We start from the raw sequence: 26681 nt of genomic DNA, 5'->3' as shown, positions 1-26681 counted from the left end.
TAAAAGAATCCTATACCTGTATATCTTGTCCACTTTTCTTGTCCTCTTTCATGAGTGGATTTAACCAAAGTAGGTTATAGATGTTGGCTGAGTACTCTTAATATGAATTTACACTGTATGTTGGACCTCAGAGAGCCTCGGGAGTAGCAAGACCAGGTCAGCAAAATTGAACAGTAACGCTGACTTACTCAACTTTCTAACTTCAGCATTGTTTTTTTAATCTCATATCCATCATATGAGCACGGAGCCAAAAGCACAAGGATTTTGCCACTCTGCAGTGACATACAGACTGCACTGTATTTTAACCTGTCTGCACATTTTGTACTCAGTGACATTACTAAATGGCCGCAAGTGTGTTGTTCTGTTGGAGCATGGCTTGTGAGTCCAGTTCATTCAGAGTGAGATGCAGTGCTTTCCTCAGTTGCACTGTCTGGAACACACACACACACACACACACACACACACACACACACACACACACACACACACACACACACACACCCTGTCCCTCCCTCTCTGTGTCTCCTTGACACTCAGAGCGGGAGAGCTCCTGAGAGAGTTGGCAGCATTCCAGCCTTCTGCGTCGCTAACATTTCCATTGATCAGAGCAAAATGGAAACCTGTCAAGTTACCACGGCAACAAGCAAGCCAGTGCAGGCCTGTGTGTGTGAGCAGTTAAAGAATCTGCAGAGGCGCTGGTTGTGGGAGGATGGGTCAGAACCAGCCAGGGGAGGAGAGAGAGAGAGAGAGAGAGAGAGAGAGAGAGAGAGAGAGAGAGAGAGAGAGAGAGAGAGAGAGAGAGAGAGAGAGCGAGGAGGGGAGATCTGTGGTGCTTTCTCAGCTAAACATTAATGCCTCTGTGTAGTCCTAACTAGCAATCTTTTTTTTAAACCTGTAATAGTTCAAATTATGTATTACCATAAACCATTTTAGCCATGTTTTCAAGTGAGGCATTCAGAGTGCAGTAATGACTCATAAGGTACCACTACACACTGATTTATTCACTGATGTCCAGTGTGTTTTGTTTGTTTGTTTACTAGCCTTGCAACTCTGGCAGGCATGGCGAGATTTATTTGGAATGCGCGCTGCTCAGATGTCAAGCAGTGAAGGTTTGTGCTGCCATTCGTGGGAGGGTCTTTCAGAGGGCTGGTCTCAGCAGGAACTCACCACTGTCTTTGGTACTGCACACTGTTTTATCTTTGCTGTTATGCTTCGCAGCTGTGAACCTACCGGTGCAAGAGCCCAGGGCATTGATGCTCGACAAGGAAACTGCTGTGTTTTCTATAAGCTAAACTGTTAGCTCATAAAATGCATAAAAAGCATGCAGACATTATTCTATATCACAGAATAAGTGTTAATATTCTGGCAATGTTCTAAACAGTACACAAATGCTTCATTCAATTGGGTTGCAATATGCCTACTACTAATTATAAATATTTAACCAAAAACTCCATGACTAGATATATAGACCACAAAGCTTAGCTTAATTACTTTCTGTTTTGTTTTGGGTTTATTTCTTGTTATGAAACTGTGTATTTTCGAGCGAGGACAATTTTGCAAAAGCAAGTCACATACAAAATATTCAACATATACTATGTTTTTTAAAATTGCTACATGACAGATACGCCTATTGTTGACCAGTTACTGAATGCGAAAGCAGGTGTGTGCTCATTTATAACTAAAGTGTGGCGTGTCACGGTCACACTTCATGCTACGGAGCCTGGTTGAAAAAATGGCACAGTACGTAAAAAAACAAAAAAAACAAAGAACAACTGTAAACGTCTGCGCGTCTTTCTTTAAAAAGATTCAGACAAGCAAAAGCGCATCGCTTCTTACCCGAACTTACCACAAATTTGCAAAACGCCCATTTTTCCTGTCACCCAAACGCTTCTACAGAACTGCCACTAGGTGGAGCATGTCTCCACAAAACATCTCTTCTATGGAGTTGAACCTTTGCTGCAATGTTGCTGCGCATGTTTGCACTGGTGCTTGTCTAGTGCGGTTTAGCTTTCGCAACAAATGTCATAAAGTATGATATGCTAGGTTAGTTATACAATTAATTATCTTGAAGTTAATGCAATTATTTTAATGCATGAAAATACACCTGGATAAAATGTAGGGAATATGTCGGAGCGGACGCACACACTAAATCACAGTGTTTTAACGACTGCGTGTGCCTGTTTAAGTAGGCTGTGGCTTTATGACTGAAGTCGATAAAGGTTCGAGGTAAATGTCTCGAAGTGTTGCGCCCGAAGACGTTTTCCTTGGTTCCACAAACTGTTATACGTCCATAAGGGGGCGTCGAGAGCTTTGCCTTTTATCACCTGGGGCGGATGAAATCCACTGAAATGCATCGAAACTGAAGTCCAGACACCCTTGCCGGACAAAAAGGGACAGGACACTGTCGATGAGGGGGATGAAGAGACCTGTACTTCATGAGCTGCACTGAATAGTCTTCCGACTTGATCAAACTACCGTATCAGTAGCGTTGAGAGGCGCTCCCTACGCTAGCAGCAGACAGAAGAGAGGGGCGCCACCAAATTTGCCCTGGTCACCCAGAGGGAGAGGGTACCGACTGTAATTGGTGCTTTCGCTCCTCTGATAAGAAATTCAGAAGAACACGGCAGAAAAGCTACATTTACGCTCGGAAAACAGTTCGGAAAAAATAAAGACACTGCAGAGTAAGTCTTGTTATTGTTTTTCCCCTTTGTAAGGCCACCGTGTATGTGGGGCCCTTAAAAAAAATTCCTTCCGATGCCACACCTGCGGTTCCATCTTCTTATCTGAGCTAGAGCACACCGCGATTCTTTTTCGTCGGTGGAGTGTTGGTGCATGCAAAAACGCTGCTCACTTTCTCTTTAGAAACCTTTTTGGTAGTGGGCTATAAAACCACATGTTTATCCGAAACATTCGCTCGGTGTGTTGGCATGACTTTGGATGCGCCAGTATAATAAAGAGAAGGAACGCGCACCGGTCAGCAGCGGTGTCGGAAGGTTATGGGATCAAACATAGAGGAACAGAATGGTAGACACTGCCCCAGCTTCCTGATTAGGCTTCCTAAGTTTTTTTGTTTTGTTTTGTTTTGTTTTTTGTTTTTTTTGTTTTTTTTGCATGATCACCGCTATTGTTCTCTAGCCATTTTACGCATTTTGTGATCCACGGTGTCCATGTTGTTTTTTGGATCAATACGGCCGCTGCTGTTTACCTTCATCAACGTGTAGGTCCCGCTGAAGAATTACAGGGTATAATTTTGACACGATATTGACTCTTTTTTTTGTGCTGCGGTATCGTATAACGGTGTAGGTGTAAGCGGTTGCGCCTCTTGCCCCAGAGATGGGCGTGCATGCGTGCGGAGAATCCAGTACCGCTCCTGCACAGGCGCTCATTTTCTCGCCGTGTTGACAGAAACAAGCTGCTCCGACATGGCTCTGGCTCATTATTAGATCGCGGATTTCATTAAGTCAAAATTGAACTGACCCCTACTTCTCATCATCAGTGATCTAAATGTGAGAAAAAATAGCAGGAGGCGTTCAGTAGATTTTTCCAATTCTAGCTATGCTTTGTGTACCTTTGAACTTGCTTTAGGGTCAATTCTTTAAGTTAAACGAACACAGTGATTCATTGAAGAAGATTTGCGCTATAGGATGCACAGTCTGAAGCAATAAAGGCCTTTGATGGAAATAAATCTTAAGAGTATTCCATTAAACAAAAAGCAGCCTATACACTTTGAAGGATAATGTTATATTTTCCAGCCATAAAAATGAGATTTGCATTTCATAGGCTTCACATTACATGCTGCCTTTGCTGTTTCCAAACTAACTGTGGCAATAGTTTGTGAATATATTGAGGATATCAGCCAGTGCCTTGAGTGTCCCCACTGGTATTGGAGAAGCATGTGCTATCTGATATGGGCAGGGCCGTTTGCTGGGATTCCTGGAGCAACTGTTCGAGAGTGAAGGGGCCATTTCATTGGCCTTGTTCGCAATCTCTCTCCCAACCCCAAAAGGGTTGTCATTACTACCTTAGGCTCAGCACTGCCTGCTGTAACCATCTGCATATTCACGGAGGCTACGTTGATTATTAAACTCCTACTGCACGCTGTGCTCTTAGTGGAAATGCAATGTTTTCAAGATAATTTCTCGTCAATGTAGTCCCTTTTAGAGAAAGCATTTCATGTTTAAAGGAGCAAATGTTAATGAACTTCACAAAGGCAGATCAGACATCAAATCATGATGGCAGTCTCTTAACATATTAGTACTTAGCCTGCTAACTTCCCCTCAGCTAAAATCTCCCTCGCCCATTCCTGTGCAAAATGGATTCACAAGTGCTGAGGGGCTTCAGAGCTTCAAACCATGCAGTTCCTAATGGCGTATTAAGATAAAGCTGACGTTACATTAAACAACCAGTTATAGTGTGATTTGTATTATCCCACTAATGGTGTATGACTCCTGTTCTTTGGACACAGTTTGTGGGTTCTCTACAGAAACAGCATATGCTTCTACCTCTGTGAGTGGTTTTGTGATGAATTCTTTGACTGGTCAGTTTAAATGGAAAAGCTGGACAAAAGGTTGTTGAGTTCATAAGAATATATAACGATGTAAATGAGGCAAAGTCACATGTGAGAGACATGCTGAAAGCCAGAGGAGAGGATGCTGAAGACAAAACTACTAAAGCTGTTGATAAAGCAATGTGTTCACACTGTAATGTATTCTTACATGATCAGACAGTCCTCAAAGAACCAGCGAAGCAAATGATGATGGAATCAGGTTACTAGGCTAAGGTACTCCAGTGTTCTTACTCTGTATGTTTAACTCAAGAACATGAAGTATGACACCAATCTTTGGCTAATTTTATGTCTTCTCTTTGTCCACTTGCTCAAATCTCCATTTATTCTTGTGATTTATCTCAGCACACAAACTGCCATGTACATACAGTAAAGGGAAATAATCCAAATAAAAGTCTAACTATGAAAGTGATACATATCTTACAGTGATACAGTGGCTTACTGTTATAGGCTACTCTTGACAACTACTTTATATTTCATTAGTTTTTTGTATGTAGCAGAGATGAATGCTATTAGTGTTGATGGAGAATGCCATACAATGACATACGAGGGCAGTTCTTTGGGACTTGTGGCGTCTAGCCCACATGCTCCCAGTGGTTTAATATCTCAAACCAGCAGCTACCAGCAATCCAGCTCTTGGATGCTGAATGGGTTCCTAATCTAAATGGAGCATATGGGTGTGCTGGAGCTCTGGATGCTTTTGTGGGCCTGACCCAAGATCACACCACAGCGTTGAGTTTTGAGTCACAGGCTGCCTTGAATGGAGGTATAAATCAGTGGGCTCTAGCAAATGCCCCAGGGTTAGCCTGCAATTGCCTTTTCTAGTGAGTAATCGTACGCAGGGGTATTTTTACCCACAAGGCATCATCATTAAATGGCACAGTCTCTGTATCGAGCAGGTTTTGGTGTTGAATATGCACTCAATATGGCAGTCATCCAAAAGCCCTACTAACTGAAACAAACAATACGATCGTATGTACTCCAAGGAAGCTCGGAGACAGTCACATGATGCCTTGGGTTTTTTACACAGTGGAAATGATGGCCCTCATGCATCATGCGATCTGGCTTCTGGCTTGTTCTCCTTAAATGCTAAAGTGAACAGCGATGCAGTAAGGCTCATGCTGATGACATTTGAGTAATGTTTATTGTGTTATGGTTGTTTGTTTTTGGAAGGGATTATTAAGATATGACTCATTAGACTGAGGGTATTCAACTGCAGACTGGAGTGAGACAAAGCGGTGAATGCAAGCACGCCATCTAAATCATCTCATAATAATAATGACTCCTCTAGATGAAACAGTTGAGCTTATTCACCCAGAGCACCAAGCAGCTCACAATAACACTGCTGAACATGCAATCAAGCAATCTAATAAAACACTGGCCAATCACAGCTGCCTGCGCTGGGCTCACTCCAGTGCACTCACTTCCCACACATCTGCTCTTCCTCCACACCAAGCCCTGGGGCTGACAGGTAGGAGCAGTGGTTGTTCCACTTCCTGGCACCAGTGTTAATGGAGTTCATCCAGGGCAAGGCACCTACTCATGAGCTCACATGCGGCAGCTAACCGTTCTGCTCAGTGACTTTATGCTGCGTCAAGTACGGGCATACCTGTGGGCGAATTAAAGCAACGGGGAGCGTGGGAGGTGCAGAACGGCAAGCTTTTCATTCAGGATGTTTGATGACAATTAAAAACTCTGGCAAGTCCTTAGTATTGTCTGACGCTTTAAATAAAGAAATATTGCTAACAGCATTTAAATTAAAAAGATCATGTACCACAAGTCACCAAGACTGAGTCTTGAACCACAATACCCCTACTATTTTTACCTGGAATCTTATCTAAGCAAATCACAGATAGACCTTGTGTCTGCTCTAATATACCATGTACATTTAATTCAACCTAAGGGTCACACACACATGCTAAGTCAATTAGATGGGCGGTGGTTCATGTTCTTACCCCTGCTACTGTTAACGAGGCTGTTTTATGAGCCGCTACAGTTTGTGGCTCTTGTAAAACACTAGAGCAAAAACAGCCAATGGTCCCTATTAGCTTTCAGCCCATGCTGCGATTTTCCCGAGGACCCTCTTTTATGTCCCATGCATTCACCAGTTAAAGCAGGCCGGATACGGGCCATATTAACACATCTCAGAGCAATGCTGTCAGCACACAAATTAGTCTCAAGGACGAAATTTGGCACGACCTCTTAATGCCCCTCCTAACTTCGAGAAATCCTGAGCGGTCATGGGATTTTCAAAGCCACTCTTTGTCTCCCGTGCTTCTTCTCAGAGCACCCACCAACGCTCCGTCAGCCACGGTCACACCAGCCATTGCAGTGAAATCTGCTCCTGGCCAGCCGAAAGGTATGAAATGATCTAACCGCATAAGCACGGAAAGAAGTGAGAAGGCTGTGTTCAGGTTGGAGGCCTGATGAGAAGTACTTTTCAACTGAGCGGAAAAACATCTGTTTTAGCTCAGCTGCATGTCTGAAATGATTTCGAAAAGAGGAAAAATGCCCCAGATTCTTCTTTTTTTTTCCAGGGGAACCTTTAACAAGGAAAGCATCAAATTAAAAATGTAATTTAAAAGATCTTAAATAAGATTCTTTTGGGTTGCACATTTTTATTGCAGGGTCACATGTCAAGTTTGTTTGCTGTACTTATGAACAGTCATGAAAGCCATTTATTTATATTATTTAGCAGAGCAGAAATAACAGCACAGGGTATCATCACTCTGAACAAGTATGGAGGTCTCACACTGAGACTTCTGATGTGGGAACAGTTATGGCCTCATTGTAGACTTCTTGCAGGGCCATATATTTATCATTTAAACATCTTTCGTAATTGTGCAGTTAGCACAGTAGGGTTCGGCACTGCTCTGCCAATGTCTCTGTCCACAGCAAGTTTCTATTGGGGCTACTGTAGTGATAACTAGCTGAAATGTGAGCACAGATCCACAGCTGTCCTGTCCATATAGATAGAGGAAACAAAAATATCACTGCATTCTTTAACAGGATTTCTGTCACTACCCAGCAGATATAAACCTTTAGTTGTTACAATATAGTGCAAAAGGATCAATCAACTGCAATGATGATCATAATACCTAGTAAGGTATAATTTAAGCATGGATCGGGAAAAGGTGAGAAATCCTACCTCTTCTTGACCCTCTTTCATTGCACATTTGTCAAATAGATGAGCTAACTCCACCTGGATAGTGACACTGTTGTGTGTAGTGGGAGCAGTAAGGTATCGTTTCGGCTTTATCGCAGGAGGCGGGAGGTATTTCTGAGAACATACCGTAATATATTTCAACTTTTCATGGGACTCGTTCTACAAAAGGTGCATTCGATTTATGTTGTATAGTGTAGTAAAGTCCTGATTACAATTCTGGCACTGAGGTCCTGTCATTGTTTGCACTCGCTGTGATTTAGCGATTTTGTAGGGTAATTATCATTATCCTTTGAAAATTTGGATATAAGGTCATCGCAGACAACACAGGACACACACATGCAAGTCTCCAATATTATTCATTTATAACATGTTAACCATAAGCCTTTCTCCATAATGGTGCAGTGTCTTGTCCTTAATTAATTCAAAACATTACAGACATGATGTCAATAACTCACACATTAGAGTTTGTAGATTAAACTTTAAAACACACATTGTGTTACAGAAATGGTGTCCCTGTGCCTGGTGACCACTCTAGCCTTGAGGTCCTGCCATTGTTAGTCATTAAGCATGTGACATGCAGCAGAATTAGTGTTCTGGAATGTTCTGGAAGACATATGATCACTTTTACCGAATGACCCTAAATGTGCAGCTGACTTTATACTTCAAGCTCAATGTCTGGCCAAGATGCTGGCGGCACCCACGCCAGCAGTTTCATAATATTCAGCGGCGCAACTTTGAGCCACTAATCCTGTCCATGAGAACACAGAACACGGGCTGTCCTGCGTCTCTTGTGTGCCAGCCAGAGCTCGAGGCCATTGGATGTCGCAGGGGTGTGCGTTGTCTCGCGTCAAACCAGTGCTTCATGTTGCATCCTGTCATATCAGTGGGGCTGGAGCAGAGAGCAAACCTCGCAGGTGAACCATACACCAGGCAACTTGTTAGCACCTGGTTACAGATGGCACGGCCAGTTGTTGGGGATTGCTGGGATTCCTGCTGACCAGCTGATGGCAGTTGAAAGGGGTAAACTTCATCCCAAAAAACAACAGCAACGATATTACTAATCGACTCAGATACATTAGTAGGCCTGCAGCATAGTGGGAATGGCATTCAGATTTCTTCAGACTCATTCGGGTTTGTCTCCTGTTTGTACAAGTGGTGTGTGTTATATGTCGAGGGGGGGTGAGGGTGTGTGTAGCAGGGATGGGGGGGTATCAGGATAGGAAACACATGTCGGTCTGTGGGGTGTTGGGCAGCAGGGCTGGTGGGGAGCAGAATCCACACATTCTTCTTCTCCCTGGTGGTAGGCCTCCTCATCTTTCAAACTCCCACTTCCCTGTGCCCTCACACTCCAAGTGACTCGGGGGACAGGAGACAGACAGCCTGGATCGACACTTATTAGAAAATGTGCAGCAGACTGTCCCAGAAAGGCAGGAGGGGGTGTGTACATCTGCTGTTAAAGACTGGCGGGGTGTTAAATGAGGATGTCTCCAGATCTGGGATCAGTTTTGTTTATCCTCTAATTGTTAATATCCGAGTCTGAGGCAGAGAAGCTGGTTTACTGTAGGTGCAATTAGTGGAGCTGATGCTTGTATGAAAAAACTCCCACTTCCACATGTCCCAGAGTTAGAGATGGGGCTGTATTGAGTGCTTGTTGAACCATGCAGTGCAGTGGCTTCCCTGTGCTTTCAGGATCGGAGTAAACCAGGAATATAGGAACACATGCTGTTAGAAATGTTGCCACCTCCACATAGTTGCTTTCAGTCCCCCATTTACAAAATGGTAAGGTGTTATGATCAGACTCTCACGAGAGTCCAACTTTTATCGTTTGCCTGGCTCATTGTGTCCCTTCTCCCAGGAATGTGCCATCTTAATTTAGCATGAGCTGGACATGATCTGGATATAGCAGCTGTGTCCTTCGGTGTCTGTGTTAAACATCGTAAAAAAAGCTGCACATCGAACAGGGACACTGATGAGTCTCAAACGATGTGAACAGTCACAGGGCCCTGGTTTGTATGAGAGCATGTGATTAGTAAGGGTTCGTAAATCTTCTCACACGTTTACCTCACATGTGCCTGAAATTACATCCTGGAGGAACAAAAAGTACTGGAGAGCACTGGAGCAAAAATCTATTCCACATTCCTGGGCTGAAGGATACCTGAGTGCATGTGTTCTTCGTACTAATATAAAATATGCAGTGTACTGTATAAATCGCTGTCAAGGAGGTAGCATGAATTCTTAAGAAAGAATGAATGCAAATGTGGATTTAGGGGGGTGGGGTGATATTGTGCAAACTGAAGAAATTGGAGTGGCTTTAGCCAAAAGGAAGGAACTAATCCCCCCCCCCACAGCCCATTCTCTGAACCTATAGTGGAACTGCAGAGAAACTCCGGATGCAGCCGTGAAAACAACTCAGACCGCCTGTGTGATTAGTTCCTTTTCAATCCATTGCTGACCTAAAGATGTTTCTCACTTATGCGTCTGTCTTTCTCCCTGTCTCGTCTTTCTCTCTCTCTTTCTGTCTCACTGTCTCTTGCTGGCAGGATGTCTGAAGCATTGGCACAGCAGGAGCGACTCCAGGCTATAGCAGTAAGTGAGATGCTCATACCACATGTTCTCCTAACCATTGCTGACATCCAGACTTCATCCACCTTGAAAACTCACAAATCTCAACATCAGAAACTCTCTAGATCACCTACATCTAGCCTATACCCTCCCAAAACCTGCCATTAATCTTAACTAATGAGGAAAAATTAACTCTGGTCTTTAATAGTCAATCTACACAAATTTTAGGACTGCTTTAGGAGTGCTTTTGGGTGATGTTTGTTACTGTGCCCAGGTTTCTGCTAGGTCAGACAGTGACCTCTGCATGCATATCAATATTGCTGAGGGGTCCGTACCACCCCGTTGTTTTGGCCAAGTCCAACCAGGCCTATATGTCTACACACCACCCCCAACTTCTCTCGCCTTTTCTCACATTTCAGACTACAGGAAGGAATCAAAAGGACACAACGAGCCTCAGCCACACCGATCTGTGTGACTGCAAAGATGCAACAAATACATAAAAGCTTTCTGTTTGAAGTACGCTAACACACCAGCAGTAGTGGTGCCGCATAGGCTCAAAGTGAGGTGGGGTATACAAACTCTATGGGCATGTATCTGGACACCCCTTCTAATTATTGAGTTCAGGTGTTTCAGCCATTGCTAGCAAATGTTTAAAACCAAAAGCATAACCATACCGTGGAGCTCAGTGACTTTAACCATGGTGCTGTCATATGATGCCACCCTTGCCAGAAGTGACACAGTTCTGCCCTGATCAACTGTAAGTGCTTATCACTGTGAGACGTGGGTGTCTAGGAGCAACATCAGCTCAGCCATGAAGTGGCAAACAATGACAGCTTGAAAGGACTGCCAAGTGCTGAAGCACGTAGCATGTAAGAATGGCCTCTCCTCGCTCACTACAGGCCCCAGCCGCCTCTGGTAGCACCATCAGCACAAGAAGTGTGCATTGGGGTTTCCATGACCAAACAGCTCTGCACAAGTCGAATATCACTGTGTGCAAAGCCAAGTGAAGGCTGGAGTGGTGTGGTTTGCTGCCATTCGATTCCAGAGCAGTCGAAATGTGTTTTCTGGAACAATTAATCATGTCTCACTATCTGGAAGCCTGATAGAAGAATATGAGGAGAAAGATACTTGCTGGAATGCCGAGTGCCAGCAGTACGGTTTGGTGGAGGACGTATAATGATCTGGAGCCGATTTTCAGGGTTTGGGCTAGGAACCTTAGTTCCAATGAAGAGTAATAGTGCTATAGCATGCAAAGCGACTTTAGACTAGTATATGCATCCAGTTTTGTGGGAACAGTTTGGGGAAGGTCTTTCCTATCCTGGCATGGCTGTAACCCCGTGCACAAAGTGAGGTCCATGAAAACATGGGTTGACAAGTATGTTGTGGAGGAACTTCAGTAGCCTGCACAGAGCCTTAACCTCAACCGCAGTGAACACTTATGGGATGAATTGGAACATCACAAATACTCTTTTCACTGAATACGTATGAATTCCCACAGACACCCTCCAAAATTTTGTGAAAAGCCAATGCAGAACAGTGGAGGTTCTTACACTCACAATGGTAGGGACAACTAAATATTGGTTTTAGTATGGGATGTCCAACAATCATACAGGTGTCAGTGTGTGGTGTTCATATACATTTGTTCATATAGTGTTTATGTAAGTGTATGGAAATATCACCACTAGTGAAAGAATATTTGCTTGGTTGCTTATAACAGCATACAGTCTTTAACTGATGCTCAACAGAGTTGTTTTTTTTTTTAATTTTGCACACTTTCTCCACCAACTTCTTGACATACGCAAAGCGCATTGCTTGCCCGAAGCTGAAACGCTGAAACGTGAACATGTGTTGCTCTCAGGAGAAGAGAAAGAGACAAGCAGAGATAGAGAACAAACGGCGGCAGCTGGAGGACGAGCGCAGGCAGTTGCAGCATCTTAAGGTAAGACCTTCTGCCACTTGCCACTAAACACACACCAAAGAACGCCAGTGCATGGGACCTTTCTCGTCTGAACTGAATGTGACCTCGAGGTGTGTCCTGTCAGCAATAACGGGCTCCACCAGAGCTTCCTCTGGCATCTGAGCAGCTAATGCTTAATCCCACTACAACCTTACTTTGCTGGAGGTGAATCCATAGTATTATCGACGCCTTTTACTCTCGGTTGTTTTTAGTTGTTTATTTATGAAGGCTGCCTGTTTACTGGGCATTACTGCCTTATGCCAGTAAACAGCTCCTTTTTTGGCAGCCTGGCAGGCAAAACTAAGGCCAGTCCTGAAAGTTTTATGTGGCAGTGGGGGTTCTGCTGGGCTCAGTACAGTGCAACCGGGAGGTCCGGGACCATAAGAGAGGACTGGGTCTTAGACACTTTTGTCCTGGAGGCAACAGCCCAAGCCAAGGACACTCATCCGTCAGACACAGGAAGAAGAAGAATCTGGGATGGGTGGGGATTGGGGGTGATTAGACATCCTGTTGCATGTGAAGGGGACATTGTTTCCTTTTGCTAAATGGGTCTCGATGACCCCTCATTGTGGTGCTTGTAGTTTTGGGACGTTTTTGAGATGCAGAGAGTTTTTTTATTTGCTTGCTATTTTTTCCATAGATAATACCACCCTTCCATTGTTTGCTTGTTGATATAGTTCTATGCTTAACAAAAACTCCATATAATTAATTTTGCTTTTGGAAAAGATTTTTTTTTCTTCTTGTATTTTACAGCTACTTATCGAACTTTAAAGAGCAACTTCAGCGGAGGGGGAGTTCTGCTGTGTTAGCCAGAGATAAGATCCAAAAACTCTCTATTAGCAGTTTCCATGGAGCCCAGAACTCACAGTCAGCAAAATGTCTATATAGAGAGAGAGAGAAAAGAGAGAGAGAGAGTGAGAGAGAGAGTGAAACAAATGCACAGTGGGCAGTAGGCCTTTTTAGATAGAGAGGGGCCTTAGGGAGTCTTTAACTGTATATAATTCATTTCTGATATGTGGACACAAACAGTACTAATGCCTTTAAAAGCAGACATAGCTTTTTACTTTTGCCATTCTGTTATTATCTGTATTTCTGTACTGTCTACATTAATACATTATACAAATTGTACACTGAACATGTATATAAAGTTTACGGTATCGACAACTACACGCCAGAAGAGATCCTGTGGATCTAAAATCTTAATGTGTAGCAAAAGGGAAGATGGTGTATTTAATTCACCCACATCTCAGTCACACACAGAAGGCCACTCTGCTGATGTCGTTTGGCTCCTGTGCTTCCATTCTAAAACATTAGTTAATGAGTATGAACTCATTAAAGGAATCCCACATGTCCCAGGAGTTAATTACCACAGGATGCTAATGAACCTAATTGGCTTGCAGGGTGATGCTGTGGTGGGATATGGGTTCTGTTGCCCTCGAGCCAGACTTCAATCATGTTCAGTCATCACTCTTGTTTGAAGAAAAGCATTTCTTGTTGCCTATTGCAGAACAATGGTTAAGCACAGGATACGAGTTGGGAAGCTTCTGATGTTCTGCCTTCTATTTTAGATCTCATTCTGTCAGCATGGACGCTGCAGGGGTCTGCAGAGTACCCAGCTGTTCTTCTGGGAGGGCTGAATGAATTGTGTGGAATATTAAGTACAGCCTCCAATACCACTCATTGTCTCAAAGGCAGAGAATTAACTATATGCATCAAAATGCTCCAAAACGAAACCTTTTATGTGATGATAAAACATATTTTGGAATCAGTGAAGTGTGGCTTACAAACCAATATTCATCCAAGAACAGACTGCAGGGCTATTAGTTATAAATCAAAATGTAAAATATTGTGTACATATTAGATGTATCTTACTGGCCCTGTGCAAGGAAGCAGACTGACATCTATAAACTCCTGATCAGGAACAGCTGGGAGAGGCAGGAATGACTGTGGCCGGAGACGCATTGTGTATTATGCCAAGAAGCCCCCAGGGAATGAGCTGTGGCCAAAACACACAGTTCATTTTGACTAAGTGCAGTATTCTCTTGTACGTGCACTGGTTCCAATTTTCTGGTTTGTGTATTGTGTGCCAGTTTTTAATATTTGTTTCAACATGTTTTTGTCCTGATAATTGCTTCAGAAAAACTATTGCACCTATTGCAAAATTCCAGATCGTCAATTTTAAAACATAATTTGTCCGATAATGCCAATATTTGTATTCTAGATGAATAAAATTTGATGTTGCTAATATAGGGTAATATAAGGTGACCAAATTTTCGTTTTTAAAAAAAGTTGATGAGCTTGAGCATGTATACAACACCACATTTAACTAATTTATTTATTAGACTTATGTACATAACCTTCAGAGCCCATATGACCAGATAATCTTATTCCTCTCCATTCAGCTCTTCGATACAAATAAAATAAAATAAAACATATAAGGTTAAAAAAAACAAATTTTATATATATATATATATATATATATATATATATATATATATATATATATATATATATATAAAATTATTATACATTATTATTATTATTATACATTTTTTTTTTCATAGTCATGGAATAAATGAAAATCCATTACTTCAGTAGACACTTTTCAGTAGTTCTGATGTACCCAGGTATAGTATCCTGAAGATCAGTGTCTATGTTGGAATCCAATACAGACTTCCACCCAAACTCTGGCCACTTCACATCTATAATCCTGTCAGATTTGTTTTTATATTTTAGTTTTTCTCAGGCTTACAAGCTTAAAAATCATTTAATCAGAGTGCAGGCAGTGAGGTGTGAGCATAAGGAGACTGATTTATGTCAAATTATTTTGTCACATCCAGTGCTGTACATGGACAAAAATGGATTTTGCAAAAAAAAAAAAAATGGCTGTCTCTTTGTTTGTGTTTGGGAATTCTTAGGCCTTAGTCCTTGTTAAGGCACCATACACAATATCATACAGAAGGTAAACTTCATGTATTCTCTCTGTCCGTATGCCTCTGTGAAGCATTGTGACCAGTGATTGTGTGCAGGGCGTGTACATGATCGACCAATCATGTCGTGCGAAAAGGCCAAATCCTAGACATCTTGGGCACTGAGGAAATCTAGGCCGGCCACATTTTTAGATCCCAAAAAGAGAACATGCCCAAGGAAAAGAAGACACATGGTCACTCCATGCTAATAACATGCCAGATTGTTGCATTGCAGTTTTGATTGCAATCTGAATCATACCCAGTTTGGTTTCATGTAGTGAGTACAGAGCTGTGAATATTATGCAACGCCAATCTCTGGTTTACACGAACTGAGATAGATCCATGATTGGTGCTGGCCCTGAATGGCTGATTGACCTTATCCATAGAATTACTCTTCAATGAATGGCTGTATGCTGCCAGTGCTTTTCAGCAACCAGTGGTTCAAATGGCTGCAAATTGAGAGGGGAATAGACTCCTCTAGCTGGTGAACAGTGTCCAGTTCACATATTTAGATTATGATAGTTTAAATCAGGCTTGCAAGGGCTGGCCATGGATCAGTTTAACGCTAACACACTTAGTAGCTACTGTAAGCGCCCTGCCTTGTAAGCAGTATGGCTGTCCCACAGGAACATTTGGTGGTTCAGAAGACCAGGGCTCAGCTGGCATCTGTACTTCTTAATGGCTTGTTTTGGTGAGGAGGGGATTCATTAGCTTCCCCTCGTTGCACTGCAAACCAACCAATCGCTAGTATGCGGCTCTATCCTACCTTTGGTGTCAGTCTTGCAACTCAGGGAGCCAAAGGGTGTGGCAAATTTCCCAAAGTCTGATCGGCTGTATAGCAACACACTACCAAGCTTTGACAAATACATGTTAGTGCCAGTTACCTAGGTTAATTAGGCATGCAGTGTTACATGCTTGGTCAATCAGGAAAAATGAAGAGGTTGCCATAGAAATGAGATTGGGTTGTCCTTAATGGGCACTTAAATCTTAGAATATTTCAGATTGGTTGCAATAGCACCAACTGCTGCTAAATTTAATTTTAGATCATTTCAGTTTGTAAACATAGTCATGATCTAAAACCAAAGAGATTTATCTAAAACTAAGGCAAAACTAAGGCTGTGTAAGGCATATGTTTGTGACCTTAGAATTTGTTATATCCATTATCTAGTAACTTTGTTTTTCCTGCAGTCAAAGGCATTAAGGGAGAGATGGCTGCTAGATGGCGCGCCCTCTGCTGGCTCGGAGGAAGATGAAGCAAAGAAACAACTTCAAGAGGATGAGGCCAAGACAAAAGGACTTGAGGAAGCTATTCTGAGGTGCTTAGATCAAGTATGAAATGTCTGTGTGGGTGTTTGTGTTGAACTACTCCCCCTGTCAGCAGACAAAAAAAGTCAGAGATGGAGGTCCATATTAACGGCCAGGTCTCTGGTTCTACTGGCAATGTTGAGGCACAGGTTCTGAAGCTACATCTATCAGCAGACAGTGGACCCAGCAGCCAAGCTCTTGATTATCCAATTTGTCTTTTTTTCCTGATAGTGAAATAGTGCCATCAGTCTTTTTGCTGGCAGGCAGGTCAGTGTTACTCTCCATCCCTGATGATTAAATTCCTCCTCTTGTGCTGTGGCAGGCTAAGCTCAGAGCTGAACTTTGGCTCCAGACTGGCATGTCATTGAATGGGCAATGCTGAAGAGCTACTGTCCCCAATAAGACCCAGGGTGAAAAAAGAGACTCATAAAAGGAATCATCAGCATTGCTGTCAGTTCAAATCAAAGCTTTGATCTGTCCAAATGGAAAAACTGCCTAGAGGCACTGACCTTTTTGAAAGACATTCTTCCATTTGTACTGGGGATCTGCAAGATTCTCATTAACTAGTTCAATACTGCCAAGATTTAAATGGTTTTTCAGTACTACAACTTCAGTATTACAACTTCAGTCTTAGGTACTGGGTTTCCGTACCTATGACCTTATTGAGTCTGAGGTTATGAAGCAAAATCCCTAACCCACTGGTGTTTTTTTTCCCCTGAACTTTAGACTGGAGCAGGAACTGGAGGAGTTGGAGACAGGTGTGTCCACAACATCCACCAAAGAAAGCCTGTCAGATGCTGCCCAGCAAGACGAAACCAATGTCACAGACAACAAAGTGAGTTTCTCTCCTTCACTGCTGTGAAGACACAAAGCAGCACCACCACACTCACTCACTTACAGTCATAAGACTAGGCAGAACTGGGGACAGTGGGCTCGCTATAAGGATTCGTGATTATATATGTCCACGAGAAGGCCTGTCATTGCTGATTTTTTTACCTTGCCAGGCAGTAAAGCTAATGTGTTCTCTGCATATGTACACTGGACTTTATTGTTCTCTGTAGAAGATTTTTATTTATCACTAGGGACACACTGGATAAAGCGAAACAATTAGCAGACAATTGACCTTAATGGCAAATATTCACTACCTAAGCTCAGCCATTTCATGAGGGATTTCAGTGTCTGCTCACAACTGTAATTATGGCCTCTGATTGTGTTTTCCTGTGCCGATCAATATCCACATCAGACTGCATCAGTATATCTAATGTTTTCTTGTCTCGGCAAGTGATTTATCTTCCAGGTTCATAAGCTGATTTTGCAAGCAGATCTTTACACTGTTGTTAGTTCCCAGACTACATGATCTAATGTGTAGATATACCAGTAAGGCACCAGTTACCAGTTAGCTTTTTTTTTAAACCACACTAATTAGTCAAGTTCATTACATATAAAGAAGAGAGAAATGCACCGAACCTAACCTACTGGTAAACCTTCCTTCACTATGGGCAGCTCCACTAATCTGGAATCTCTGTAGGCCTGCCTCGTATGAAATACTGTGTGCACAGAGTGCAGAAGTGCAGAAGCAGACCTATCCATTTTCCTATGAAGCTAAGTGAAGGAGGAGCCAGATTTAGCATCGCAGAGGTTTTAAATTAGTCATGAACATGACAAACATTTGGTTTTAGTTCAATTGACTCAAAGCTTATGTCTAAGCCCATGAGTAAATCCTTGAGGCGGGAAAATGCGTTTTTCATCATCAGTTTCCTGCAGCGTAGAGTGAAAGCCGAGGGCGTTTCAGTCTTGTGTGCTATCTGCATGGTTCATATACTGGATGTTTCAATGCGTTGTTACACACTTCCTGCTTAGAAGAGCTACCCCACATTTATTAGAAATAATGACATTGCCATTAATAGTCTCAAGCATGTTGAATGATTCACTGGAGTAAAACAGAAATTATAATTTTGCACTGTCTCTCTCTCTCTCTCTCTCTCTCTCTCTCTCTCTCTCTCTCTCTCTCTCTCTCTCTCTCGCAGGTTTTGGTAGACACTGTACGAGGTAAACTGCTTTTGCCAGTCCTTATCAATACTTTCCACCCTGCTTGCATGTTCACTAATTAATTATTAATCGGTTTTCAAATTTTTGTGGGAGATAAATAAGTGTTGTCAATTTCTTGAACCCTTGCAACATTCTCTGATTCGAAAGCTTCACCTCAGGTAGGAATACACACTGGCTATAGGTTACCCTGGAGTGGAAACGAGTATCATTTTCCCAACAGAATTTGAGTTTGGAAAGTTTTGAAGTGGCACACAGTCATACTGATATTGTGGCTTTTTATAGAGCCAAATAAACCTTTCATTATAGGTTTCAGTTCAGCCAAATTAAATCTTACGTCTATGCCTTTATCAGCAGTCCCTCTCTCACGGCATGGCTACGCCCTTCCTCCTGCCCTTTGACATCTACCTTTTGTCACTCTGACCTCTTTTCCCCCTTATGTCCGTGTTTCATGACCCTCATTAGAGGTCAGAGAGATCAAAGTTCACGTCAGCCCTCGTCTGGAGAAATCCAGAGGTGACTGTGACATGTTGAGAGCAGGTGAGTGTCTGTCCTCTTTAGCTGCTGTGAAGACACCTCCTTAACACCTTCCTCTCTACACTGCGTTTCCTTAAGATATTTATTAAAATCTCAATTCTGAGCTACATGTTGACTGTACACTGTATTTAAAGGACCGTGTGTTCCCTGGGAGAGACAGTGTCGTGTCAGCAACAGTACCTGTGTGTCTATAGGAGTTGTACTGAGTGGCCTTCAGTGTCTGGCTTCATTAAGATTTTAAAGAAGTGGCAAATTTCACTCTCAGACTTTAATTAATTTGAAATGACCTCAAGGTGAAGGGCAGGAGATGCGCAGATTAAGAATAAATTAAAACCTTACAAAATGTAGGCTAGCCACAGAGCTGCAGGATTCATCTTACCTAAATCTGTAGATATCTGGTCTGTTTTTTTTTGTTTGTTGACAGTTTGATGATTAACGCATGGAGAGGTACAATTGTGCTCTTGTAATTTTTTGGATGATGAAATTTAAAAAATGTTTATTTACATTGCATATATACAATATTTATATATGCATTATTCATTTTATTAATTTGTTCAGTGTCTCATGATGAAGTCTTTCGAATGTTTGAAATATTGTCCTTTATCGCTGTGGACTATGCTTCCATAATAGAACTACGACTTGCATTTCCTTCATCTAATATTGTGTCCCCTAACTGTCTCTGTCGTCTCAGTCTTCGTCTGCATGTATGTGTGTGTTTCAATGTGAGCAAACAGTGAAACTTATATAAAATTATCCCCCATTTACAGACGGAAATTTTAAAAAGTCAAATGACAGTTGTTAGAAAAGTTATTTCAATGTAGATTCTTTCGAAAATTGTGAAGTTGCTATGGCAGCACTTCTCCTTTGAAAAGGTTACCTTGGTGCTGCTCTTTTAACTGTTGTCATGGCGGCATGCAACTCGCAGAACACAATACTTAACAAAACACCCTTTAGAAAATGGTCCTTTAGCAGTACTACTGTAATTGAAGTGATGATTACAACCTACAACACATTTATCTTTCTGTGACCTATTCACTATGATTCCTGTATTATAGTACTCTAAAAGTAATAAGGGTATTTTTCAGCCCTGTATATTTACTGGAAGTATAGTAAATAAATGCTGTCGGTGTTAATTTGACCTCTGTACTTTCATATCATGGCTGATGTGGTATTGTATTCAGGCAGTCACACATAAAGAACTGAACCATCATTCGGAGATGGAAACCCTATATTCCCAGAGTTGCAGGGTCAGACAGGAAATGCACGGCTGAATGTTTTTTGCGAGAATGAGAGTGACCCCTTTCCAGGATGTTAATCTCTCCTCTGGTTGGCTGCGCAGCGATGTACTCCGTAGAGATCACTGTGGAGAAGGACCTGGCCACGGGCATGACCAAAGTCCTGTCCACCAGCACCCTGCTCCCCAAAGACCTCTCTCAACATGGGGTCAAAGTGTATGAGGATGAACAGAAAGGTGACTGAGCAGGGAGCAGGGATGCCAGGCGGGTTTAGACTGGAGGCTGCTTTACGAGAACTGCAAGTTCTGGAACATCTGGAAGCTTCCATGGGGAGGAAACAACAGTGCCTTCTAAAATTACCCTCTTTGAAAACTATGCAAAAAGGTTCATGCAGAACTCTTTCTTGTGTATCAGTGGGTTTTAACCTACACTGAAAATACAAAATCTAACTTTTTAGTGAGGTACAATTAGTCAAAGGAAAATTAAGCACTTATTTTAAAAAAGGTTTTCCTTGGCACTGTGCACTGACAGATGAAAAAACATAAAGGAATAATAGTCTGTCTAATGGAATCAAGTATTCAGTAAAAACAAAATGAGTAGTGCAACAGTCTGAAAGCTTGTCCGATCTGAAACTATGACTAATTAATCAAACACCCCTAACAGCAGCTTCTCGTAAAGGTACAATTTCAGCTCAGCATGGCTTAATAGACGCCAATTTTCAGTTTTGCGGGGTTTTTTTCATTGTAATTCCCATAAAATGTATTCCTTCATTTTGTATCATTATTTGCCCCTTGTACTGATCTTCAGCGGTAGTTGGTAGGCATGGTGTTTGTCTCCACTCAGTCGGATGGGAAATCCTCCTCACCCTTTTTCGATTATTTCAGTAATATGTGCTCGTAGCTACATCAAATAGTATTTAAAAGTTTGCTTCTTTTTCTTTCATTTGATGTGCAGGTTTTTAAGAATCTAAGCAATGCTTTTTTTCCTTTTTTTTTTTTTTTTTTACAAAAACAAAAAATGCGTTAAAAACGTGTTTTTCAAGTATCTGTCCCAAACATGCTAACGCTGCTAGCTGCTAATGCTAACAGGCGCTAATCCTATGGCGTGTCCTCCTTGCTTAGCCTGTTTGCTCTGTATGCTAATGCTTGCACAGCCTCTGGCTGAGCCTTGGGCAACTGAATGTTCACTTCCAGTGTGAGTTCCAGTGACTTTTCTCAACAAATGTCTAGTGTTCCACTGATGGCCACTGAGTGCTTTCTTCATTCCCTTCACTGAAGGCTGTCATAACAATGTTTAAAACATAATGTTTTAATTGTGTTATCTGTTATGTTCTTATTAGACAGTATGTACCTCAAGAAAAGACTTTTATACCCATTGCCACTGGTATAAAGCGGTTCATGATAAACTTGGTTTTAAAAAAATATTGTGGTATCCCTTCAGTATCCAGTTTAATTACTGCAAAACAGCCAGGTGATGGTGTAGCATTATGAATTGTTATTACTGCTATGACAAATTTAAAGTGAAGGGCATGAATAAGGTTTGACCCCTGAATCTATCCTAGCTTGCCATGCCTAACTGATCCTAACCTAACTTTGTCTTTCACAGTGGTGCATGAGGTACGCACTGTGGACGGGACTGTGGCCAATGGTGTCCACCAGCTGAGCTCTTCTGAGGTGGAAGAGCTCATTCACAAGGCTGACGAGGTCACCATGAAAGAGGATGGCACGCCCGCACAGGAGGTGGAGAAAGTCTCAAAGTCAGAGAAGCCCGAGGTCACCCCAGCTCTGGCGGCTGTCCCTGCCCCTGTCGAGATCACGGGTGTGGAGGCCAAACCTGCTGTGGCTGCCCCACCCACGGAGGTGGGCACCGCTAGTGCGGAGAACCCCGTCACCATGGTGTTCATGGGCTACCAGAACGTGGAGGATGAGGATGAAACGAAGAAGGTTCTTGGGATGGAGAGCACCACTGTGACGGCTGAGCTCGTGGTCATTGAAGATGGAGAAAACAAGGCCACAGCCAGCAATGCACAGGAGGAGCAGGCACCCCCGAATGGAGGCCCCGCCGAGCCAGCCAAGGCCCAGGAGGTAGCAGCAGATGCAAGCCTGCCTGAGGTAGCCTCTGCTGACATCAGCGTCAAAGAGAAGCAGCCCTGTAAGTGCTGCACCATCATGTGAACGCAGGAACACTGTCCCACAGGGACCCTTCTTCCCAACGGTGTGCCGTGACACCATGCAAGCAAAACAACACCAACGCAAACAGAGAGGAGCAACGTCTTGTACCTTTTGATAGAAAGCTATTGTTTTCCTACTTCATTTGTACCTGTTTCAGAATTTACTTTTTTATTTGAGTTTTTTCCTTTGCATTCTTCAGCCTCCAGTGCTTCTTTTTTGCTTTGATTTTGTTGTGGCAGGCAAATGCTCTCTAGTGGCACCTGTTAACCACACCTTCCAGAAACAGGTTTGCAGGTTTAATTGTTGCTCTGTTGCTTTACGTTACCAAGCATCGGTCAACACCCCCCTTCCTCTTTTCCAGCTTTCACCTCTTACACAAATTCATGAGTTTTGTAGTCTTACCTTTCTATATGAAGGACTCAGATATCTCTGTAAGCATATAATATATATGAATCATTTATTTTTAATATATATTTATTTTATGTTGGATTCTCAAGCTCCTTGTTTTGCAGAAGCATGGCGTGTGAGTTGCTCTCTGGTTCTGCTAATGCATTTCATCTTTCTCCAAAGTGGACAACACTAGGAGGGGAAAGAACAGTCCTCCCAGAGTGCAACATTACGACTGATCAAACTGTGAGCAAAAACATATTCTTGCTATTCTGCAAGAAGCACTAAAGTTAATATGGGATTTCAGAAACACATGCTACACTTAAATACTAGGCCACATGTTATTGGATATCAGTGGTGAGCAAGCCTAGCCATGTATTGATTTCAAGTGGCGTGCGTGCGTGTGTGTGTGTGTGTACATGTGCACTTTTGCACCAGCATTTGTGATGGTGCTGTCATTTGAATTCTCTGTCTCACACATTGGCATAAAAACACACATGCTGTGTGGAATTACAGAACAAGCCTCTTATCAGGACCATGTGTTTTGTTACACTCACACATATACATACACATACACTCACACACTCACATATACACTTACATATACACTCACACACACACACACACACACACACACACACACACACACACACACACACACACACACACACACTCACATGCTTGCTCTGTTCCCTCACTATGGTCAATTCTGCATTCTTTTGTTTTACATTCGTATGAGTCTATTTGGGAGTGGCCCTCTTTATTCTGAGAATTATTCGTGGAGTGTCACTAATTTTAAAGAGAGGGGTCTTTCATATTGAAAAATCAGAATGAGTACATGATTTGATTCTCTCCCTGTGAGCCTTACTTTCTTTGTGTTCAGTATTCATGCTCAATCAGTGTCCACTGCTTTTTGATGTTACCTGAAGTCCAGTTAAATCCCAGGCCTTTTCGAATGAATGGCTGATAAAATAACTGCTTTTGTAATGTGTGGGGCACTGATGTGAGTAGCTCAACAGCCTTGATCTTTCTCGGAGGTAGATGGCATTCGTGCAAGCAGCAGGACTCTGCGATTAGTCCAAGGGGTCATGTGGGATGGGGGGGGTCATGTAGGACGATGTGGGGGTCATGTAGGATGGGAGCCAACTTACACTGCCTCTGCTCTCACAACCCAGGGACAAAGGACCACAGAGAAATGACCGGTTTGCTAGAGCCAGACCTATACAAAGTCCAGTCAGCCTGTTCAGCAGTTATTGCTTGTGAATGATGCTTGTGACTGTAAACTAAGAAACTGCTGAGGTTTTCAGGCACCACGTACCCACGCACCCCTCAGAGCCCAGTCACACAGCATAGAGCCCCACTATCGAACGGCATGGAAGCTGAAAATAAATGTAGTGGCACAGAATGATAATTGGCAATTCAACCAGTTTAACCAGATCCGAAAGATGCCTATCACAGTGTAAAAAATATCAGCATGCCAAAGCTTTTTTTTTTAATTCTTTTTTTTTTCTCCCTTTATTGGTCATTACCTTTCATCAGCTGGTGTTAATGGCATATTGCTTGTTGATATTAATGGAAGACGTGATCGTCCTGTCTGTATGTAATACCTGTTCATGTATTATGAGGATTGATTTCATTAAGGATACTTGTGGTGCTAATTTATCCAAACTGTCATGCAACAGGTTCTTTTCTAAAATGCATTCTTTGCAGCTAGCCATTCCTCCTTGTAGCGTCAAGAGTGTATGTCCCCTGAGCATCATGCCTGCTTTCCGAAATTTAGCACGTGTGCTAATAACAAAAGCTAACCTTTCTCTCTTTTTTTGGCTAATTTACTTTTACTTTTTAATTTTTATTCATTTATTCTTTGTAAAGACACATACATTAACCTGTTTTTATTAAGAAGTATGATATTGCCTTATGCGTTTTCATTGGCACTACCACACTAGTTTGGAGGTATTTGTTTAGGACCGATTCGTAATGCACGGGTGTGTTGGTGTGGGCACGTGTGCGTTCCTTGCATAATGGCAGTAATGATGTCTACATAGCTGCACTTACTCTGGTAAGATTTCCGTGGGAAATCTTTGGCACGTGCCTTGACACTACTACAGTTCTGACTGCGAGCCAAAGGTGGACAGAACTCATGGAAACAGACACACCTGTGTGTCCATATGAACCGCAAGACATCCCATCTGCAAAGACATCCCATCCCATCCACAAAGCCGTGCGGTGCGGCGTCAGTGAACCTTTCTAGTCTGCACAGAAGTCCTGATCTTGGAGCAGCTCCCTCAACCTTCACCAATATGGCAGACGAGCAAAAGCTGACTCTGGAGCAGCTATTAGGGGCTTCCTTTACCATCGCCCAGACTCACACGGCATTGTGAGCTTTACATTTACCTCAGACCCCTTATCTTTTGCTCTGCAGCGCACCCTAGTGTTCATCAGTACTAACATTCCAGTTCCAATGTGTTTCACAGCCCTGAATGCCTTGTTGCCGGGCCAACTGGACCGGCATCTCTCTTTGTAAACATGCATGCTTTTTATAGGTATATCCATATATCTACATATCCATGTCCGTGTTCAGTAATGTGTCCCTCTCCCTGTATCAGAAGTCTTCCCTATCCTCCATAATGTCAGTGAGCTAGATGTTTCAATCATAGTGACTAGGAGCGTGGTAGCCGAAGGAGCGGACTTCCTGCTAGTGTCAATGAGATCACTTCCTCTGCTGGAGTGAGGCTCTTGGCTGCTTTGACACCCTGTATCTTCCTGGAAGGATGAACGTCTCCTAGTCCCTGTTGTGGGAATGAGCGTGTGTGTTCCCACTGTCAGAGCTCTGTGCTCTGACAGTTTGGGGAAAATCGGCTTTCTTACTGAATTGAAAGTGCTGTAGAATGGGTTTGAAACATGATATTAAATTGTGACTGTGCTTAAAGGAAACCAACAATCATGTCTTCGTTGGCTTTTTTTTTTGCTCTCTTAAAGCACCTTGATTGGAGGAACTGTCTTCAGTGTGCCATAGATCACAGCTATTAAGTCCATAAAGAGTAGCATTTTAGGGAAAGGTGTCATAAATTTACAAATCTAATTAGTGTACATTTTGGATAGAGTAAGATGGTGCCAAGCAATATATGCCCAGCCATGAAAAGTAAGTTTAGGTGAATTTCCTTTCTATGAGGGCTGACTGATTTGGAATTCGGGGGTTTTCAATGTTTACTCCCCCTCTCGCCAACATGTTTTTAAAACTATTCTGAGAAAGAGTTCTAGATTTGTCAGTGCTGTAGTTCTAGGCTAAAGGAATGGACTACACTGTCCATATGGTATGAGGTGGGGCTGGATTATGTTATTATGTGGGTGGTGGCAGGCTATTCTTTGCTTTTGTCTAGGGCTTACTGATAGTCAGCAGCATTCCAGCCTCATATCCATGCTCTCAGACAGACACACGCACACACACACACACACACACACACACACACACACACACACACACACACACACACACACAGAGCAGCTGCAGCCAGAATATAACAACCAGGTCCTATCACACCAACTTGGGGCTTTGTCTATTTGGCTAATACCTTCTGGACCACACACGCAGATGGTGGAGTCTGACACTCACACACACATATCCAGCCAAAATGGAGGAGGGGCTTGAACAGAGACATCATCCCAAAGCAATACCAATGGGCCATGTTTTAGTACAGGACCAATCGTTAGTGGCAGGCCTGGCTCATAGGGGATGTCGCAGACTGCAAACTGAAAAAGCCCGAGTGGGCCACCATTAACAA

The 26681-nt window shown here is 42.6% G+C and overlaps 1 protein-coding gene across 4 annotated transcripts; it reads left to right on the top strand.

The window, feature by feature from the left end:
• Nucleotides 1-1962: 1962 nt before the first annotated feature.
• palm1a (paralemmin 1a) lies at nt 1963-25840 on the top strand. 4 transcript variants are annotated; one of them, XM_026996645.3, is made up of 9 exons: nt 1963-2681; nt 10271-10316; nt 12151-12231; nt 16407-16534; nt 17250-17358; nt 18551-18572; nt 19035-19109; nt 20446-20577; nt 21947-25840. In XM_026996645.3, the coding sequence occupies exons 2-9, from the start codon at nt 10272-10274 to the stop codon at nt 22513-22515; spliced, it is 1161 nt and encodes a 386-aa protein (XP_026852446.2). In that variant the 5' UTR covers nt 1963-2681; nt 10271; the 3' UTR covers nt 22516-25840. The 4 variants fall into 4 exon arrangements, with proteins under 4 accessions (XP_026852446.2, XP_026852452.2, XP_026852460.2 ...); XM_026996651.3 differs by lacking the exon at nt 19035-19109 and having other exon boundaries at nt 1964-2681; XM_026996659.3 differs by lacking the exon at nt 20446-20577 and having other exon boundaries at nt 1964-2681.
• The last annotated feature ends 841 nt before the right edge of the window (nt 25841-26681 follow it).

Source organism: Electrophorus electricus, chromosome 26 (assembly GCF_041902795.1).
Source record: "Electrophorus electricus isolate QZ-2024a chromosome 26, ASM4190279v1, whole genome shotgun sequence".
NCBI classification, from domain to species: domain Eukaryota; kingdom Metazoa; phylum Chordata; class Actinopteri; order Gymnotiformes; family Gymnotidae; genus Electrophorus; species Electrophorus electricus.
This window is presented reverse-complemented; position numbering and strand designations above follow the sequence as displayed.